This window comes from Aspergillus candidus, assembly GCF_002847045.1.
Source record: "Aspergillus candidus strain CBS 102.13 unplaced genomic scaffold BDW47scaffold_3, whole genome shotgun sequence".
Lineage (NCBI taxonomy): Eukaryota > Fungi > Ascomycota > Eurotiomycetes > Eurotiales > Aspergillaceae > Aspergillus > Aspergillus candidus.
Genome location: NW_020194008.1, coordinates 765,533 through 784,732, shown reverse-complemented (window position 1 = coordinate 784,732; position 19,200 = coordinate 765,533). Strand labels below are relative to the sequence as shown.

The window sequence follows — 19,200 nt, the reverse complement described above, 5'->3', positions numbered from 1 at the left end:
TCTAAACAAAACCAAACTATGGATCCTCAACGCATCCAATCATCAATAATGAACCCAACTACTACCGTACCTCTGTCTATCTCTGGATATCTATCGTCACATGTCGCCGCTGAGATCATCATCCACCAATACCAACCGCCATCCGAGGACCCGAACAAGATCGCCCATACTCATTGGCTCTGATCCTAACAGCCAGCCTTTCCATGTTCTAACCGTCTGCCTCGCAATGAAGCTAAACCGGATGCTACTAGGTTGTGGGGGCCTTGACTTCGGGTTCTAAACGTCTGTTGTTGGTAGCTTGTGGTCATGTGGCGGGGAGCTAGCTAGCTCTGTCTGTCTTCTTCGAGTCCACTTATCTAACTACCTACCTTGACTTTATGTACGCCTATTGTCGTTCATTGATTGTTACATTTCTTGTGTAAATTTCAACATTGATCTTGATCTCGATCTCGTCGCCTCACGTCAAGCTCAGCAAACAACCTACCCACCGACCTAATTAAAAGATCGGGTGGAGTCGGTGTCATCCATCCCCACTATTGATACAATAACCACTTTATCATAACTGCCACGGCAGTATTAATATCAATTGCTCGGCTGTCGGAAATTTCTGTTACTTTACATTCCTGTATTTCTCTAGCGACGTTGTTTAATTCAGCAGCGACAGGCTCGCTCAGGCGCAGTTGGCATAACACACCATGGCTAAGTTAATATCGCGCGCGCTGGTGTGGGCGGCGGTGTTTGCGTATGGGGTTTTCACGATGATTCTTTATGGGGCTCAGGCGCTCGTTGCGGGGTATTTCTTCAGGAGGACGAGTGAGAAGGAGAGGTTAGAGTTGCAGCTTGGTGAGTTTTCCTTTTTATCTTATCTTATTTTACTCTCATATGAGATATTGCGTCTTCAGGTTGGAGTATGCTACAATTTATTCATTGGCTGAGCTAACATACAATTTGATCGCAGCTCGAAATACGTTCTGGGATCTATCGAAGAAATGGTCGGGCCTTTCCCATCAAATACTCACTCTGCGAAACGGGTTCAAATTCCACTACGTCTGTAACGACCTTCCCGGATCAGACGGTAACACGAAACCGCTGGTCATATTCATCCACGGATACCCTGATAGCTGGGCGATATGGCGCTACGTGATCAGCTCGGCGTCGCTCCAGCAGACGGCTTCGATCGTTGCTGTCGATCTGCCTGGTTTTGGAGGTAGTGAGGGACTGGGCAAATACTCGGCGACGAGCGTGCTGGAGAATCTGACGGAGTTTATCATTACGATGAGGATGTGCTATGGGGTGGAGAATGATGCCGGGGTTCGGCAGAAGCCTACTGTTATTGTTGCGCATGATTGGGGTTGTGTTATTTCTATGCGCCTTGCGGCTGAGGCGCCGGAGCTTGCTGATCGGTTTATTTTGAGTAATGGCCCTTTGGTAAGTATATCTTATCGAGAAAGAGCTTCGCTCATGTTCTAACGGGTCAACTAGATCGGTCACGTCTTCTCTAATGTCCGCCGTCGCGTGTCCTCGGCCGTGAAGATAACTAAAACGGCGCTGCGGTCTCCCGTCCGCAATTTCTGGGTGTTCGGCAAGGCTTTGGGAACCCTCAAGCCCGTCTTCCTGCAACTACTCCGCTCAGGATACATCTTCGCCTTTCAGCTGCCTATGCCCCTGGTCCAGTACCTTGGAGAAGGCGGCAACCAGTCATTTCTCAAGCTCTGCCACAAGGTCTCCCACGGGAACTCCAAGTTCACATCCCAACACGCCGCAGAATGCATGGCGAGCACTATGGGACCGTCAATCGAAGAATGCAAGACCCAGACAGACACCGGCGACAGCTATGCAGAGTCCGTCAAAGACCGCGCTCTCTCTAATTTCACTCACATGACCAGCTACTACCGCGATGGCTGCGCCATCGCCCGCTGGGACAAGTCCGTGGAGACCATCGCCGCACTACACGCTATCTCCCAAGGCGAACAGTCCCCGCGGGGCAACAGCGGCGCTGGACTGTTCAACGAGGGTCCGCCTGGGGCTCTTCGCGCGCGTGCGACTCTCGTGTGGGGGAAGAAGGACTTTGCGTTGAATGAGCATATTTGTCTCGATGGGATCTCGGATTATCTTGGGACTGATAGCCAGGTTGTCGAGCTTAGCCACTCAGGCCATTTTACGCCCTTGGAGCAGGAGAGTCAGGTCGCGTTGGAAAAAGTCGCGGAGTGGGCTGCTAAGGGCGAGCGGGAGGATATCGCCACTGTTCTTCAGGACTGTTATCCGGATGCTGTTGTTAAGGTGCGAAAGTGAGCTTGTTGACGCGGGGACTGTGCGTCTGAGCTAGCAGGGGTGAGGCGACCAGTTCGGTTATGTCCTCGACGACTTTTTCTGCTGCTGTCTGCTGTCAATTGTTTGGGTTTTGGCTGGACTTGTAAACTTGGCTGCTTCTGCTGGCTTCGGGAATCGTGAATAACCGCTGGTTGTGTTTGACTTGGATGCGTCTGCTTGAGCGGGAGTTTCTTTCGGTTTCCGGGCAGACAGGGTGTCTGCCCTTGTCGTGTTTTATCTGAGAGGTTGTTATTTGGCGAAGTATATGTGTATAATGATTTATTAGCATGAACAATGAGCAATGTCGTGACAAGGTGTGGATACTCAGAGACATTTGGAATGCCAAGCGACAATCGTTTCTTCTCCTTTGTCCATTCATGGTAAGACCGTCTAGAAGCTCCGAAAAGATTGATGGATGTCTCAGCTAGGATCATTTAAAATAGGAGCTTGGGCAATTAATCCGTGTGGTCCGGGATGGCGGCCTCGTGCAGCAACAGCGTCTTGTCTTGTCTCCGCTCGGCGCTTCTCTCTTTTCAACTCTCCTTCCTCTCTCCCTTTTTTCCTGATCTCGCGTTCTCCGGGTACTCTTTGAGGTACTTAATATCCAATATTCCGGACGCGTGATATCTTTTTGTCAAGGTATTTGCTGTTTTTTTATCTTTCTCGAAGCTCCTTACTTCAGATAGCGCCTTGTTTGCGAATCGAGGTGCCCTTCTTTTCTCTCAAGAGCTTGGAATTCGTATGAGGATGTACAATTAATACCTCTATCGGCGCGATGCAGAGCATACGGATTATACACACTTCGATCAATTGTCCTTACCGTTGCCACTGATTCGGAGCGCGTTGTTGTTATTGCGCCGTGCTGACGCGGGCGGGGTTAACGTCACTGCTCAAGAGGGGAGAGCCGGAGCTTCTTGTTCCATTGCTGCGCGTGCCAATTCCCCACACTTGATCCCTCTCTCTTCTACTTCCCTCTACATCTACTGTGGTTTCACACTCTATATCTATTCGCACCCAATTGCCCCAATTCCTTAAGGGATCGGCGTGGTGACAGTGTCCGCTCGTCGCAATGGGGTCCGACGGGAGTGCAGTTTACTGCACTGTAAGTGTTCCTCCCTCGCTGTCTGGACCCTCAATGGCATCGCAGAAGAGTGCTGATTGTTTTTCAGCTTCTTTTGAGTGACAATTATCTCCCTGGTAATTAATTGGTAGTTTTCTGGCTGCTGCCAAATCCTGTACACTCTAATGCGTTGCATCTTGCTCCAGGTGCCATGGTTCTCGCTCATTCGCTGCGCGACAATAAATCGAAAGGGAGGCTAGTCGCTCTGTACACACCGGATACTCTACAGCCGACTACGATTAACGAGCTCCAGGTGGGTGTTATTCTAAACGCGGAGCGGTCCATCTCCATGGGTATGCACTAACCTGACCCCGCGGAAGACTATATACGATGAAATCATACCCGTCCACCCAATGACGAACAACACTCCCGTGAACCTCTGGCTCATGGACCGCCCGGATCTAATCTCCACATTTACCAAGATAGAGCTGTGGCGTCAAACGCAATTCAAGCGTATTGTATACATCGATTGCGATGTTGTGGCCGTCCGAGCCCCCGACGAGCTCCTGGAGATGGACGCCGATTTCGCGGCCGCGCCGGACGTCGGGTGGCCCGATTGTTTCAACAGCGGCGTGATGGTGCTGCGACCCAACCTGCAGGACTATTTTGCTCTGCGGGCACTGGCCGAGAGAGGGATTAGCTTTGATGGGGCCGATCAGGGCTTGTTGAATATGCATTTCCGGGATTGGCATCGGCTCGGTTTCACGTATAACTGCACACCCAGCGCGAACTACCAGTATATTCCGGCCTACCGGCATTTTCAGAGTACCATCAGTATGGTCCATTTTATTGGGGCGCAGAAGCCTTGGAATATGCCGAGGCAGCTGCTTCCACTTGAAACGCCGTATAATCAGTTGCTTGGGAGGTGGTGGGCCATATATGATAGACATTATCGTCCTGTGGTTAATGTGAGTTTTGGATTGGTTCTCGATGTGTCGGATTTTGTGGGGCTAATGGTGACTGTAGATACCGTTTTCACAGACGGATAGTACAGATGAAGCTCCCCGGGGTGATGATATTGCAGGCTCCCACGCTGTTGTGGAGCCAGCCGCACAATGGCTACCGACTATTCAGGTCAATCCAGCAGAAAGCACTAATGAGCCACCACACGAACCAGAGGTTCATTTTCAACCGGAAGATTCCAAAATCGAGCACGGAGAGCACCGTACCTCTCAAGACCAGGTCCCATTCAGTACAGATGGGACAATATCCCAGAAAGAACCGTCACCCCCTGCCGTAGTAGCAGTCCACCAAGAGGAACACGCAACCCCCGCGGCAGGACAGGATATAACCACTCCAGCACCGATTCGAAGTGCTGTTCCACAATATGTTCGCGGAGAAGAGCATATTTCAGCATACATACAGCCACACGCGGAGACAACCTTCGTCGTTGCGCAACCAGATCCTATATCTGGAAGGCGGGAAATTAATGTACCACTTCCGCCGTTGGAGATACCGGGCACTTCGCAGCCCCCGTTCTATCAACAGCCAGCAGAAGCCGTACCTGAAACTGCGAAACCGCCGGTATCACTTTCGCCAGGACCCGCAACACCAACTTTTGAGCCTCCCAAAGCAGAATGGGATGCCTCCAGGTTCGTTGCGCAACGTTGCAGATGAGAAGTCACAAATGCTTACACTGCATAGGGAGCCTCCACCGTTGAACACGAAGCCCGAGGGAATTGCCTTGAAGCAAAAGACGTATGAAATGTCAGAGGACCATCAGCTTTTCCAACCTCCCTCAACCTACCCAGAGGCCCCGAAAGGCATGTACTACGAGGTTCCGCGAGAGAAACCGGAGCCCCAGAAAATCTCTCAAGTATTTCCATGGGAAACCCATGCACCTACACCGACGCGTGTGTTCCCGGGAGAAGAGCAGACCACCCCCACTACGCAAGAAAGGAAACCATCCGCTTCGTCTATAGAGACCCCGACTGAAGTATCCGGGCTATCCACACGCTCCTGGACGTCTTGGACAACCGAGGAGCCCCCCGTCTCCTGGGACAGCTATACCCGGTCCAACGCCTGGGACGAAGACCCAGACATCCAAAAATACATCCACACCATCCAACAAGCCCGCAAAGCCAGAGTCCAAGTCATATCAGGCACCCAGTCTACCACCGGCGGCCAACCCGTCGCGACGCAAACAACACCCCTTCCCGGGCCAGAAACCTCACCCCCCAGCAACCGGATAACCGATTTCCCCAGCGCAACAGAACGGCCCAGCCTCCCCGTCACCCCAGCACCCATCCAAAGAGCAGCAGGCGGCGGTGCTCCCCAGGAAAGCGACCAGTGGCACCACCGGTTACCATCCCCACCGGAGGTTCCAAACCAGGAGGAATGGGTGGGTGTCACGGTTGGAGCGTTTTTGCACCTGCTGCGAGTGACGTGCTTATACAAAAACTTTATAGAATCCGTTGGTCCGCCTCGAAGAGCTGCAGCGGCGTCAGTCGGTGATTTTGGAGCGGCCAGGATCGCTCCAAGAACGAATTGAGAGGGCGGGGGTGGTTGGGGGGAGGAGGCGCTTCGATCCTTAGTTTTTGATAAATCTCCCGTTTTCCCTCCTTTTGGGATTTTGAGGAGGGAGGGACTGGATCTGGACTGGACCTGGAATGATTGTGTGTGGTTTGTTTGCTCGGTCGAGTTGATATGTTCTACTTCTTTCTTTGCCGGCTATATTTGCTCTTTGAGACTAGTCTTTCCTTTCTTGTTATTTGTTGTCTATATGAGCGCCATCTGTATATTATGTACCTGCTGTTTGTTGGCTGCTTCCTTTTTGTCTTTTCTTCTTTAATGCACTAGGGAAATACACGATATACGATACTAGATTTGTCTGATATGAGAGAACGTTATTTCAACTTCCTTACTTGTAGGAGTCTAAATGACATCATATACCGTGTCTGGATGATAATGATCTCTATCGTTGATAAACTGTAATAATAATGACAATTGTTATCAAGCGACGTCTTGTCACCAACCAAACCCACCCCATTCATTCTATACAATGCTAACCTATCATACATACCAAGACATAACAATGCATCAAACCCGAAAGAAATATACGAATAAAAAAAAGCAAACGCTAAGCGAAGCAGACTCAGAGTAAGAATGAATCATTATCGTATCGGCCGAGGGGAGAAATGCCCCTAGAAAAGGGCTGTAATCAATCATGCTGGAGATTCACCCGTTCGAGCATGTTGAATGGCGGGCTGACGCTCTCCGCGGACGGAGTAGAAATTGCTTTGCTTGATGTGGCTCGCTTTGCCCGTTGATTCGTTGAAGATGGAGAAGCCGTTGGTTGATGCGTTGGGTGGGGTGTATACTGTTGTAGTTGGTTAGGGAGTTGAATTGGGTTGAGTTGGGTTCGATGGTTTGGGTTGGCTTTGGGTGGCAGGGGAAGGTGGTGTATATGCTTACGGTGGAGGGAAATGGCGAAGTTGTTAGGATCGGGGTTGGAGATTTTGTGCAGGCCGAGCTATCAATGGGTTGTGAGTTTTATTCTTCTCTTCTCCTCCTCCTTCTTCTTTAAGAAGGCTGGTTTATACATACCTTATCAGACATATAGGTAACCTGGTTCTCACCGTAAGTGGTCTCCTTGGTGACCTTGGGAGGGGACCTTTGACCCTGTTGAAGCTTGTTTCTGTCCGGCCAGGCATACAATGTCTCTTGGAGAGAGCCTTGAAGAACCTGTGAATAGAGCTCGAATTAGAAAGGTCCTTTTCGCATTCATCCATCAAGTGTGGAGAAAATCACCTTCATGACACAATGCGCACCGGCGTGGTCATGGATGGCGCTCCCTTTACCGGGACTCCAGACTAGGATTAGCTAGATTGACGGTTGGACAGTTAGTAATTATATAACACTTGCTTTTTATAAGCGCATCGCACTGTGCAGCATGCAGACGCAGTCGACTTCAAGCGTAACCGCAGAAGTTGGGATGCGCTATGTAGGTAGTACATAAGTGCTAGGGGAAGAACGCACCAGGTTACTTTTACCGTTCCCCTCGTCGATGAGATTCCGCGTGTAGTTCTTGCTGGGATCTCCCAAGGCGAACGGAAGCCACTCTTCGGATTTGGACTTGTAACGCTCCATTAGGAGCTGGATGTCTACCGGATTGACGTCGTTGGAATCTAGTCCGGAGCTTGGGCCTAGAGCGGCACTAAGATCCCGGACGAGTTTCTCGAAAGCATTGCTCGTGGAGATCTCTGAGTTGAAACCTGAGAGATAGGGCATGCTGTTGGTGGATGCTTTGTCCAGCGAAGTAGAGAATCAATGGCAATACAGTAAGTAGTTCAGGGTCGAATCTATACAGAGACTGGAGGGTCTTGATTGACGCGCCAATGATTGGACGCGGGGTTGGAATAGGGAATAATAATGGTATGCAAGGCAGTGGGGCATATAGCAAGGTCTCTAGCTACTTGTAGGCCAGGAAGTGTAAGTAGAAAGATACGTCATATAGCAATGGCCCAAGAAGTTCGAGTAGTTGTAGGTGATGCGGAAAGGGCATGGTTGGATGTGCGTCGTCTTTAAAGCCGTGGCTTTTCCGCCTTTGCGGTAGCTGCCTGAGGAGTCGAGACGAGACACCGGTCACGGTTACTACGCCAGTTAAAGGAATATATCATCTCATTCTCGACTAGGTTGTCTTCAGGTAAACACATTTCAAATAACCTAGACTTTAAGGCTAATGCTCGAGTCCTATACTACGGTAAATATCTCGACACTGATGTCATTGGAGTCACGTGAACCGAACCGAACGTGCCTCTTATCGATAGTCACCACGTGACACAGAGTTGCCACCTGCCTAAGGCAGGAAAACCCCACCATGTGATCTCGCTCTCCGCCCGACAAACGGGCGAATGAAGTGGCGGCCACAATTTCCATCAAAGATTGATCGCTCGACTAACTTTCAACACTTTATACCCAGCCAGCACCAACAGATTGTCCCTGACTTCACAACAGCGCAGCTGGAAGATAGGGATTGATTACCGTGATTGAACATTTATTTTATTTGCACATATTGACCTTATACGAGGGGTAAAACTCGTTGCGCCGCCAAGATGTCGACCACCGTGGATAAGGTGCGCCTCAATATCTACCCCATCCTTTTCAAAAACTTCAATGAGTAGTTATGGCTAACATGGACGGTGTCAATATAGATCAAGCAAGTCGAGGACGAGGTTCGCTCAATACGTCGCTACGCTATCGCAGAACTGGGATACTGACTGGATGATCAGATGGCTCGGACTCAGAAAAACAAGAACACGTCTTATCACTTGGGTATGGGCTGCTTTGGACGGGCTGGTCAATGGGTTTTTTGTGCTAATACAATGCTTAGGACAATTGAAGGCGAAGCTTGCGAAACTGAAGCGAGAGCTTCTGACGCCCTCCGGAGGCGGCGGTGGCGGTGGAGGTATGTGCCTGTACAATCTGAATGACATGGGTGGTCGGCTAATATACGGGTTTAGTTGGATTCGATGTCGCTCGTACTGGTGTTGCTAGTGTGTATGTCCGACAGACTGCCTCGTTGGCAAAGATCTCAAAGCGTTGTGGTACTGACTCGATGCAGTGGTTTCATCGGTTTTCCGTCAGTCGGCAAAAGTACTCTGATGAGTAAATTGACAGGCCAACATTCGGAAGGTTGGTGATGGTTTATCTCTTTGGCGAGTAATAGGTTACTGACTGGGAACAGCTGCGGCGTACGAATTCACAACCCTGACCACGGTGCCTGGTCAGGTCATGTATAACGGCGCAAAGATTCAGATTCTGGATCTTCCGGGTATTATCCAGGGTGCCAAGGATGGCAAGGGTCGTGGTCGTCAAGTCATTGCGGTGGCCAAGACATGCCATCTGATCTTCATCGTTCTCGATGTGAACAAACCCCTTGTCGACAAGCGAGTCATCGAGCGAGAATTGGAAGGGTTCGGGATCAGAATCAACAAGCAGCCTCCCAATATCACCTTCAAGAAGAAGGACAAGGGCGGCATTGCGATTACGAGCACTGTTCCCTTATCACACGTTAGCCATGAGGTGAGTGTTCATCACCGTGCTTCTGTATACAATTGACTGACTAGTATTGTTTGCCTCATACAGGAAGTCAAAGCTGTCATGAGCGAATACAAGATCTCTTCCGCCGATATCGCCATCCGGTGCGATGCGACGGTTGACGACATTATCGACGTGCTTGAGGCCAAGAGCCGAGCGTACATCCCCGTCGTCTACGCCCTGAACAAGATCGATTCCATCACCATCGAAGAGCTGGATCTCCTTTACCGTATACCTAACGCCTGCCCTATCAGCTCCGAACACGGCTGGAACATCGATGAGTTACTGGAGCAGATGTGGGAGAAGCTCAACCTCCGACGGATTTACACCAAGCCTAAGGGCAGGGCGCCCGACTACACGGCGCCTGTCGTTCTCAAGGCCGGCGCAAGCACAGTCGAGGATTTCGTAAGGACCCTATCCCATGGATTACACTCCATTATGGCGCATATCGGCTAACTTGCAACCAGTGCGTTTCTATCCACAAATCGATCAAGGAGCAGTTCAAGCAGGCGATCGTTTACGGGCGTTCGGTCAAGCACCAACCGCAGCGCGTCGGTCTCACGCACGAGCTTGCCGATGAAGACATTGGTACGGACCCGAACATCCATCCCCCCCTGAGCGATCATCGCGGATCTTGGAGCTAACGGTGAAATCAACTACAGTGACGATTATCAAGCGGTAAAGCACCAACCGAACTCTCGATGCTACGAGCCCGTGCCAGAGCGGAGAAAAGCAGTGGCGAATCGAGTCGCGCTCGAGACCACGAAACGGGGCGTGTGTGTGTAAAGGGGGTTCTACTTCGCTAAGTTGTCCATGTCCATGTCCCAAGAGGCCTGGGCCTACGGATTTTCGCGAGATGTCACAGGAGGGAATATGATTGGAGGAGCGCGGTGCCTCGCACGGGCAGCAACGCTGCCAACTACCGCTCGATCGCTCTCAACTAGAAGAGAGTAGACGACTGGAAACCAAGCGCTAGTATGCCGTGCAGTTTTGCCGTGCTTTTTGCAGTCTTCTCTCTCCCCAGGGGTTGGTTGGGTTTTTCAGAGACAGGTTTTTGGGTTTCGGTTTCGGGGGAACGGGCTACGTTGAGAAAGGCTGACACGGATTGAGTCCACACGAGGGTCTTTTTGTCATTCTGTCCATCGATCGCTCGCGTCCGGCCGAACTCCTTGGTTTTGTTTCTTTTTTGGCTTTTTTTCCCGCACCGTTTCATTTCGATGCGCGTGGTCTCCTTCCGGATACATCGACCAAAGTAAATAAATCAATAAATGAATAAACTAAAATATACAACATATAAAATCTATCATGTTCTAGATTTGTCTAAACCAAATGAAAGAGATGTCAATGTCGAGCAAACAAGGTAGATAGAGAGCAAGTACAGTACGGAGCATTCGCAAGGTAGTATACCTACCTAGTAAAACAATAGTGTCTAGTACCCAGCACCTAACCATAGTAGCACCACGAATCCCGTAGCGTTTCCTGTCATCACACTACCTACAAATCTATCATCCCATCTACAAAGTACCTAGCAGTAGTAGGAACCAGGTATAGCATAAACAAGACTAACCCAACCCAATCAGCAACGCAAAGCAAAGCAAAGCAAAACCAGCCGGAACCCATCCGTCAAGCCCACAGATCGCCTCAGCAGGGCGATCCGTTCACGCATGTATGAAATAAAATGGTACGCGCAACGCACGTACATGAGGGATTGATGGACGGTGGATGCTCTAGTCTAGACTAAACTAAGGGGTAAGTAGAGTAGTAGTAGTAGTAGTTAGTAGGATTGGGCGGGAAGAGGGGAGGGGAGGGGAAGGGAGCGGAGGAGGGTCTCCGCGCTAGATAGTGACGATCATGATATCTTTTTGGCCCCCCGTTTGGATGTTAAGTACTTAGTTATTAGTACCTTACTTGGGGAGTTGGGTACCTAGGTGCTTATTTGCTTATCCCTGGATACAGTCTAGAGTGGTTGTTTGGGGTGTAGTGATTGTGATAGTGGAGGATGAGGAGAAGATGGAGGAGAGATAGCTGAGTAGGGCAAGGTCTGGGGTAGTATACAGATAGAGATAGATCTCCGATAGTGAAATAGAATGTCTGGTTGGTTCGTCCATCAAAATAGTAGGTAGATGGGGAACAACTGCGAGATCCATACAGTGCATGATATGCTTGCTTGAGCTTGTAGAATTCAAACAATGATCTACTTCATTGTGGTTTATAGTGTATCTGATGTACGGACGCCTACCTGCATACTTGGATCAAAACCAATCAATTATACTGGGGGACTCGGTGATTGGACTTTGTGTGGGAGTTGCTTTATTTAGGTGTGTGTTTATCTTGGCTGATTGGTTTTCGTATTCGTTATAGTTACAGGTGTTATTTTTATCATTTGTTTTACTTGACTTTTTGGAAGTTTGCTTATATTGTGATAGCTAGGTAGCTATCTAGTTGAGTACCTTTGTTTGGCGTTGGATCTTGACCTACAGATGTACTACATACTACGTACTATTATTGCTCGGTTTATACAGGAATGCATAACATGCACATAATCTAATGAATACACGCTATTGCTTGACTTGTTGTAGCTAGTAGCTAGTATCTACGGTCAGATAGCTATGGTTATACTCCGCTTAGTACGAATATAGTCAGCCGCAACGGTCAAAGTGTCGACCCATTGATATTAACATCAACAGGATAATTGCAGACAGGTGGGTCAGGAGAGAGGGGAAAGGAGAGGGGTTCGGGGAACACCAGTATCTACTATGTGCAGAGTATCCGGACTAAGGCCGATGATGATCCCCATCGGTCCTCATCGGCCTTTGAGGAAGGAGTAGCAGGTATACGACGGCACCATTGAGACCATACCTTTTAAATATGCCCTAACTATCTCCGGTAGGTCTGTTACTGATTGATTAGTAGTGCTATTATTAACCGTGTATCTGTGCTCACTCACTGCTTACGATATCTTGTCTGGGGCTAGAACTAGTAAGCCCACGGTCCACGGTTCTGCTAGATGTTACTAGGTCTGGTTAGCATGCGGGACTCCGTACTAAAAGAATAGGTTCGTGCTCATCTCTCTTTCTCTCTCCACTGTTCATGATGACGATGGGCAAGGACGCGGCACGGGGATTCTGGATTCTGGATTCTAGACCAGGGGATTGTTGTTTATTTGTCCTCTTTTTTTATTTTTTTTCTTTTTTGTCCCTTTTTCCGAATTTTTCTCATTCTTTCATTTCGAATTCTAGTTTGTTTGCCTTCCAATAATGGAAATACCTCGAGAAGAGGTGCCACGGACTGAGCCAATTGGACAGGGAGTGGCTGATCGGTGGGAGGAGTGATGGTTTCTATTTGTTTTGTTTTAGGATATTCTATCCTATCATGCGTGTTAAGTCATCTTTTGGAAATAAGTGATTTGGTCTATCTGTCTTTTTTGCCGGGCATGATACCAATAGACAGTAAGCCTCCTCCAGTATCTCCTTAGAGGCAGGGAATAACTACACTCGTCCTTCTGGATATGACGAAATGCAGGATTTTCCCACCCGACCCGCCAATCAAGAAATAGACTGGGGTGAGAAAGTGGCAGAGTAGTCATGCACGTTGAGGAGCTTTTTTTTTTTTTTCATTCTTTCGTCCTTCCTTTCTTCCTGTCTGCATGTGCATGAAGGAGGGAGAGAGGGAGGAGGAGGAGGGGGAGGGGCTTCACTAGTCCCCTACTACCCCAACTAGTCAGTGCCTAGGCTGACAGGAGTAAGAATAAGAAGCGGTCTGCGCGGGATGGGGCTGTCAGTTGCATGGCCTACATGAATCGTCATTGGCACTTTTCCTGTCTATCTCTCGGTCTGGTCTGGCGAAGCTGAATGGTGCAACGATCTGGGAAGGAAGGAGCTTCAGAAACCCCACCGAGCTAGACTATTAAGGGAATAAATAGACCTTGACTGACTCCTCGGATGGTTCATGCTGATGCCATTGAGCCTTTGAACGTCCAGTGGACGGATAACGGACGGGAAGATGAATGACAGAATCCACTCTCGGGTAGGAAGGACCATACGAAAAAGTAGACGACTAATGAGAAATTACCGTTGATGCGCGAGTCAGCCCGAGTCTCCATTCAAGAAAAGATGAACAGATCCGGTGTCAATCTCCTTTCGGGTGATCCCACCCTGCACAGCCCCTGATGGACCCTCAAATCTGTAAATTAATTGACTAGTTGTTACTAGTTTCATGGGGAGCTTCCGCTGAAGAAGTCCTTGGCCGTTGGGTACTCATTGGAGTAGCAACTAACAGCTTTGTCGAAGCCTTGGAGATGCGATGCATGTTCGAATTCTCTGTTCATCAGATGACGACCTCGTTTTTGTGGGGATGCTGCATCTCTGTCTGTCTTTTTTGTCGGTGACGAGAATCGCGATAGCCCGTCGACGTAACTGGTCGTTTCTTTTTGTCTTTTCTTCCCTCTTTCAGTTGCTATTTGTTTCTTTTGTCTTTCTTTTTCTAGCATTATTTACCAATGATGAATTTATTCAGATTGATGCGGGATCTCGCGGGATACTCCAGCTCCAGTGCCAGCCACGCAGCCCGTGGCGGGCCCAAGAACAAAGAAACGTTGGAGGGGCTGGTGGTCACTAACGCAGCTAAACTCCAGACCAGCTGCTGCCGATACATCGATCCCCCAAGGAGGAAAGCAGAGTGGTGAGATCCTTACGATGCGCATGGTCTGGTACAACACCATCGTTCATCTTCCCTCATGGGGATCGAACTAGCCAATGCTTGCCCCACTCAGATCTTGTATTCTGACTCCTTCGTTCTTCCATCGTAGTCCTACTAGTTATAGTAAGTGGGTGGGCCGTTCTTTTCGTCGCGGGAATGTCCGATTATTCGATCAGCTGATATGACATCAGAAGATGATAAAATAATAATATAATATAATATTATGGTAAAAGAAAAAAAAAAAAAAAATTATTATACGGAGTACATCGGTGATATTGACATGAATCCATCAGGATTGGGTATCGGCCGTGTCCATAATTTATTCTCCTGATCTCCTGACAGGCAAAAGGCAAGGTATATTGCAAGGAGGACCGGCAGGTTGGGATGCCGACATGAAATAGATTAAAAACCACACACCTGCACTGCCATGCGTACCTGACAGGTGTCTAATCAACGAGGGAAAAGCAAGGCTGGGAGGTGTGGATGGAGATGGGGATGAAAATGAGACGGTGTTTTTGATGTCGCACCACCCCGGACATTTCTTTCTCCCAATCTTTCCTTTTCTTCCCGGATATTTCAATGTAATCAATCCCATTCGCGCATAAGGTTACAGATCAGAAATTTATCGACAGAATCATCCGGAGGTGATGGTACAAGACTGATCATAAATCGATAATAAGATTCTGTCTCACAAATGATAATAATAAAGATAATAATTATAAAATAGTAACAATGGCGTGCAGCAAGTCGGATTTCTGATCCATCTAGATTTTGGACTTTCCCAGAGAGGGAGGGATTGACTCCAGTTGGCGACTCGCCTGTGATCCCGTCAGCGACCAGAGACGGTAACAGGCAAATCGATTGGATTTTCTATATTATCCTATATTATTTATTTTTCAATCACTAATCTATCTATTTATCTATCAATTTTATCTGTTGACTTATTTCAAGTATTCTTCTTTTTCTCTTTCTTTATATTTTGATAATCCCACCCCTGATGATCCGACCCAGGCTTGACTCTGTGCAACTACAATCTTATGCTGAAATTGGCCTTATTGTTTCCTCCATTGTTCTGTGATAGGTATCATCTTTAGGTCTCACAATCTAATATTATTAGGGTTTCTTCGAGAAGAATAATTTCAATTAAATAATAATATTATAACTTTCCGAACTTCTTATGCATCAGCCCTAATGAAGGAGATCAGCGGATGTGTAGTATTTACAATCACTTTGACCTTGACTTCCATACATTATACTGCGTAATAAGTAGTACTCAAAAGTCGAGTCAGATAGCAGACACTCCTCGTGGCCGGTCGAACAAGCGGGGCTGGATTGGATGCATTGCCTTTCTCTTTTCCGCCTGCCCCGTCCCGCCTCAGTCGGTCAAAGCTACCTACGTACTTCAATACCTTGAGTGTCTAGATCTTCAGTACACATCTGGACTTTCTTACAGCAGCCCCCATTATTGCTATTCGTACCCGGTACTGATCCAGATAGGTCGCACTCGGGCATGGCGTCTCAAAGCACAGCATACAGCATGATGCATACGAGAATTACTTCTTTCTCCAGTGCCTGACCATCAGCCAGCCATATCTCCCTACTTCATGCAGTGCAGTACAGTGCCCTGGGTGGCGGCATCTCATGGTAGCCCACATTGTTAGTTAGTATTTCGTGATCGACCGACCCCCAGGACGATACTACCACTCAAAGCACGCCTCTCCCAATATACACCTATCAAGCAGCTTTGCCCTGCAGGTTTAGGCGCGCATCCTCAAAATGCGGTGGCATTGGGGCGGTCGAGTCAGTGGTCGGTGTGTGTGTGGTCCCTGTCATACCTAATCCTGATCTCGTTTCTTTTTATTTGATTCGTGTTTCTAAGTCTTACTTCTGGCTACTGCTACCTGATTGACTGCCAGGGTTCAAGGTTTGCGATCCAAAGGGGCGGAGCTAATGTGTACCGGTAATCTTTTATATGATTTAAATTTGTTTGGGGATGGATTCTTTGTCGGAAACTATATACCCGATCTTTATGTACACGCAGGCTTTAGTCCCTTTCTGATTGATTGGTTTTTTTCACGTCATGCTGCATTACAAATTCAGATGAATCCGTTCCACCGTCTTTATACATCGGTGCTAAGATCGCTGATTTGCTGAGTAGTTCGCTTGGCTTTGATTCTCGATCCTGTAGGTACTTGACTACGTATTCTTTTTTAGTAGTACCACTCTCCCCTGTTCTCTTCCTCGCTCAATCTTCGATCAATTGTCGCCCTTTCTCTCTTCTTCATGAGTTTTCCCCTTTTGATTAGTGTAGTTATTGTAATTTGTCTCCACCTCTTCTCCATTCTCCGTTCTTACTGGATTTGCATTACTTAGGTTGCCGGCCCGGAGTGGACCGCAGCGGGCCCAGGTGGACCATGGGTCCTAGCTCCTCAACCTCATGCCATTAACTAACCTAACCTAACCATCGACCATTCATTTAACCCAGTTGGGACACTATACTCGGTGCAGTAAACAGACTCCCCCAGTCTTTCTAAGACCGTGAACCCCATGCCTGCTCTCGTCTTTAATAGGGCAAGCTCCCAATCCTTCAACCCTGGTCCAGCCCATGTAACGCAGAAACCTAATAAATTGAAATTAATCTATCCCCTCCCGTCATCCCATTCGCTTATGCCGTGTTTTGACATTTGGATTTTTTTATTCTTATTTTTTTTGCTTCGCCGTGACAAAGTACTGTGCAGATCAGGGCTGCCACTGATGGGATGGCATTCTGGAATATGATTAGTAGCTGGTCTTGAGCATTGGTTTGTATTTGCTCCAATTGGAGGGAGGAAGGGAGAGTAGTAGGAGTAGGTCCTAGCTTCAATCGGCCTCCGTTGACTTGGGAGATCAATCAATTGATGAGACTTCACTACCAGGTATTATCCAGATTCCGATTCGAATGATGGGTAGCATCTACCGTTGCATCATCTCTCCCTCTTCATTCTGATAGGCAATTGATTCTTGAATGGTTCGTTGTCCTATTCGCCTTGTCTGTGCTGTCCCACCCCCAGCAACAACACATGTACCTCGACCCTCAAAGCAAGCGAGGAAAGAAAAAATAAGTAAGAATAAGAAAAACCGTTGAGACCATCCCTTGTGATAGCTAGCTAGTCAATAATCACCGGCCCTCCAAACATAAGCATATGGTCCGAAAATCATCGCCTTCAAACCTCACCTTCGCTTTAGGTTAGGCGGTCTATCGATCTGTTCCCCGTCCGTTGAATGGATTGTGGCTTACTTGAGGGAGAGACAGAAACAGAAAAAAGAACTGTCTTACGCCGTGTTCATGATTTGCGTCCGAGGATGATCGCCTCGACTGTTGAGGTTGGCTGTCGTATCGTATCGCTTGGGGAGGATGGGGCAGGCGAAGGATTTCCTGTCATGAGGAAATAGGTGTTTTGGTGAGAAATGATTATTAGGGGAAAGAAAAAGAAAAGAAAAAAAGACAAATACAAATACAAACTTTGGAAAAAGCAAAAGTAAAGACTAACCTTCTTTTTGTCTCTGATTTTTTTTATACAATATCTTTTATGTCTTGGTCGTGAAGTGTATATAGTATGGAACTGGACTATCTGCAGACCGCGGCATAGACAGCTTGAGTACCTCCACCAGTCGCCTCAGGTACTTACCAAAAGAAGTAGTTGACTGAGGACTACAGTACTACATGATTATGACAAGAACGAGTTCGATACCATACCCTGACACAACAGCATACGAAGCCATACACGTACACCCCGTTCTAGCGGTATTTGAACCGGCCGGAGATCCCTGTTCGCCAATCTAACGCCCTGACCAATCAGCGGCCCAAACCCCCGCCAATTTTCGATGGGGAAAATCATTTTCATCCTTTTTACTTCGAGCCCGCTGCCCAATCGCGGGGCTGAATCTGGTCCTTTTTCCCTCACTGTCACTGGGTCCTACTACTTCCAAGCCATCCATGCACCTGCCAGGGCTTGGACTCGTGCTCTTGTCTCTCCTCTATCTACCACTTTGACAGTCGAATTCCTGACTGCTCTATTTCGGTCTTGTCAGTGGAGTGTCAAATCAGGTACGACTTCATGTGCCTTTTTTTTCGATTCAATCTATCTATATGATTCGATTATTAATTATTTTATACTAGATTGTTACCCAGTCTAGATGATCCATCTGTCCGTATACCGGAGTTACCGTGGACATGTGGGTAGTATCTATGCTACTGGTTGATGAGGAGCACTGCCGATATTATTATGTCTATCGGGCATATCAAATATAAAAGCCTCTGAAAGACTAAACAGATTAAATGATCATAAATAAAATAATCGACTGGTAGTATTGATCCTCCCATCAATCATCTCTTCCATCCTAGCTTTTCCCCCTCTCATTCCCCCTCCTTCTCCCTCCATCATCGTTCTTCTCTACTACTCGCTAACATCTTCCCTGATCGTCACTGTGCCTTGCACGCTCGCCTGGCCTTTTCTGACTTCCCTGCTCCCTTTTTTTTTTTTTTCTTTTTTCCGTTTCTTGCTTTCTTTTTTTATTTTTATTTTTGAATTCTATTTTTTTAATCCTTTGTGTATTTTATATTTAAGAAAATAAAACTCAATAAAACAATAATTATTATAATAATAAATCAACATTTCATGCCTTACCCGCACTCTGCTGTGACTGTTACGGCGACTCTCACTTCCCATTCTCACTGACTTTCTCCCTGTACAAAACGGCAAGGGCCTGCAGGATTTTTAGACTTGTATGCATACGGGTCCTTAACTTACTTCATTACTTACCACTTATTACCACCGACGGACTGACTTCTTTTGACTCTCGTCTTCCTCGATCCTATCTCCTCATTCTTCTCTCGCCTCCAGCTTCCGCTCCTCCCTCTGGATAGCTCGGATTTAGATTTACAGGTGTGGAAAGACTGTCACCCTCACGGGATTCTATCTCTCATCGTCGCATTGCATTGCATTCTTTACTTCTGTCTGTTTGGGGTGTTTGGTTTGCTTGCTATACTCGCT

General features: G+C 47.8%; 6 protein-coding genes across 6 annotated transcripts; 5 read left to right on the top strand and 1 right to left on the bottom strand.

Annotated features, from left to right (window-relative positions):
• Nucleotides 1–445: 445 nt before the first annotated feature.
• BDW47DRAFT_98931 (alpha/beta fold hydrolase) lies at nucleotides 446–2,621 on the top strand. The gene is made up of 3 exons (XM_024820765.1): nucleotides 446–843; nucleotides 959–1,428; nucleotides 1,483–2,621. The coding sequence occupies exons 1-3, from the start codon at nucleotides 696–698 to the stop codon at nucleotides 2,290–2,292; spliced, it is 1,428 nt and encodes a 475-aa protein (XP_024676002.1). The 5' UTR covers nucleotides 446–695; the 3' UTR covers nucleotides 2,293–2,621.
• Nucleotides 2,622–3,783: 1,162 nt separating this feature from the next.
• BDW47DRAFT_122425 (glycogenin) lies at nucleotides 3,784–5,964 on the top strand (the record flags this gene model as incomplete). Its single annotated transcript, XM_024815833.1, has 3 exons — nucleotides 3,784–4,209; nucleotides 4,731–5,771; nucleotides 5,839–5,964. 3 exons carry the CDS (start codon nucleotides 3,784–3,786, stop codon nucleotides 5,962–5,964), a joined length of 1,593 nt encoding a protein of 530 aa, XP_024676001.1.
• Nucleotides 5,965–6,304: 340 nt separating this feature from the next.
• On the bottom strand, nucleotides 6,305–8,012 carry BDW47DRAFT_98924 (putative cysteine dioxygenase Cdo1). Its single transcript, XM_024820764.1, has 5 exons — nucleotides 7,409–8,012; nucleotides 7,181–7,252; nucleotides 6,977–7,114; nucleotides 6,845–6,902; nucleotides 6,305–6,749 (listed from the first exon to the last, which is right to left on the bottom strand). The coding sequence occupies exons 1-5, from the start codon at nucleotides 7,658–7,660 to the stop codon at nucleotides 6,595–6,597; spliced, it is 675 nt and encodes a 224-aa protein (XP_024676000.1). The 5' UTR covers nucleotides 7,661–8,012; the 3' UTR covers nucleotides 6,305–6,594.
• A 315-nt stretch (nucleotides 8,013–8,327) lies between these two features.
• On the top strand, nucleotides 8,328–10,280 carry BDW47DRAFT_43517 (GTP-binding protein RBG1). Its single transcript, XM_024819033.1, has 10 exons — nucleotides 8,328–8,505; nucleotides 8,584–8,604; nucleotides 8,662–8,704; nucleotides 8,763–8,837; nucleotides 8,893–8,929; nucleotides 8,994–9,064; nucleotides 9,117–9,454; nucleotides 9,518–9,874; nucleotides 9,937–10,057; nucleotides 10,132–10,280. The coding sequence occupies exons 1-10, from the start codon at nucleotides 8,485–8,487 to the stop codon at nucleotides 10,149–10,151; spliced, it is 1,104 nt and encodes a 367-aa protein (XP_024675999.1). The 5' UTR covers nucleotides 8,328–8,484; the 3' UTR covers nucleotides 10,152–10,280.
• A 3,360-nt stretch (nucleotides 10,281–13,640) lies between these two features.
• On the top strand, nucleotides 13,641–14,232 carry BDW47DRAFT_43507 (uncharacterized protein). The gene has a single exon (XM_024819032.1). It carries the CDS (start codon nucleotides 13,772–13,774, stop codon nucleotides 14,084–14,086), a length of 315 nt encoding a protein of 104 aa, XP_024675998.1. The 5' UTR covers nucleotides 13,641–13,771; the 3' UTR covers nucleotides 14,087–14,232.
• A 3,578-nt stretch (nucleotides 14,233–17,810) lies between these two features.
• Nucleotides 17,811–18,657, top strand: BDW47DRAFT_98919 (uncharacterized protein). Its single transcript, XM_024820763.1, has 2 exons — nucleotides 17,811–18,254; nucleotides 18,327–18,657. The coding sequence occupies exons 1-2, from the start codon at nucleotides 18,032–18,034 to the stop codon at nucleotides 18,341–18,343; spliced, it is 240 nt and encodes a 79-aa protein (XP_024675997.1). The 5' UTR covers nucleotides 17,811–18,031; the 3' UTR covers nucleotides 18,344–18,657.
• The last annotated feature ends 543 nt before the right edge of the window (nucleotides 18,658–19,200 follow it).

What these genes read in the sequence shown, in the direction of transcription:
- BDW47DRAFT_98931 (XM_024820765.1), top strand. Translation starts at nt 696, where the DNA reads ATGGCTAAGTTAATATCGCGCGCGCTGGTGTGGGCGGCGGTGTTTGCG. An exon ending in GAGGTTAGAGTTGCAGCTTG is followed by an intron (nt 844 to 958) that starts GTGAGTTTTCCT and finishes ATTTGATCGCAG; the next exon opens with CTCGAAATACGTTCTGGGAT. An exon ending in TTTTGAGTAATGGCCCTTTG is followed by an intron (nt 1,429 to 1,482) that starts GTAAGTATATCT and finishes CGGGTCAACTAG; the next exon opens with ATCGGTCACGTCTTCTCTAA.
- BDW47DRAFT_98924 (XM_024820764.1), bottom strand. Translation starts at nt 7,660, where the DNA reads ATGCCCTATCTCTCAGGTTTCAACTCAGAGATCTCCACGAGCAATGCT. An exon ending in GTGCGCATTGTGTCATGAAG is followed by an intron (nt 7,115 to 7,180) that starts GTGATTTTCTCC and finishes CTCTATTCACAG; the next exon opens with GTTCTTCAAGGCTCTCTCCA. An exon ending in CTTCGCCATTTCCCTCCACC is followed by an intron (nt 6,750 to 6,844) that starts GTAAGCATATAC and finishes CAACTACAACAG; the next exon opens with TATACACCCCACCCAACGCA.
- BDW47DRAFT_43517 (XM_024819033.1), top strand. Translation starts at nt 8,485, where the DNA reads ATGTCGACCACCGTGGATAAG. An exon ending in CAAGCACAGTCGAGGATTTC is followed by an intron (nt 9,875 to 9,936) that starts GTAAGGACCCTA and finishes ACTTGCAACCAG; the next exon opens with TGCGTTTCTATCCACAAATC. An exon ending in GCTTGCCGATGAAGACATTG is followed by an intron (nt 10,058 to 10,131) that starts GTACGGACCCGA and finishes AATCAACTACAG; the next exon opens with TGACGATTATCAAGCGGTAA.
- BDW47DRAFT_43507 (XM_024819032.1), top strand. Translation starts at nt 13,772, where the DNA reads ATGCATGTTCGAATTCTCTGTTCATCAGATGACGACCTCGTTTTTGTG.
- BDW47DRAFT_98919 (XM_024820763.1), top strand. Translation starts at nt 18,032, where the DNA reads ATGGGGAAAATCATTTTCATCCTTTTTACTTCGAGCCCGCTGCCCAAT.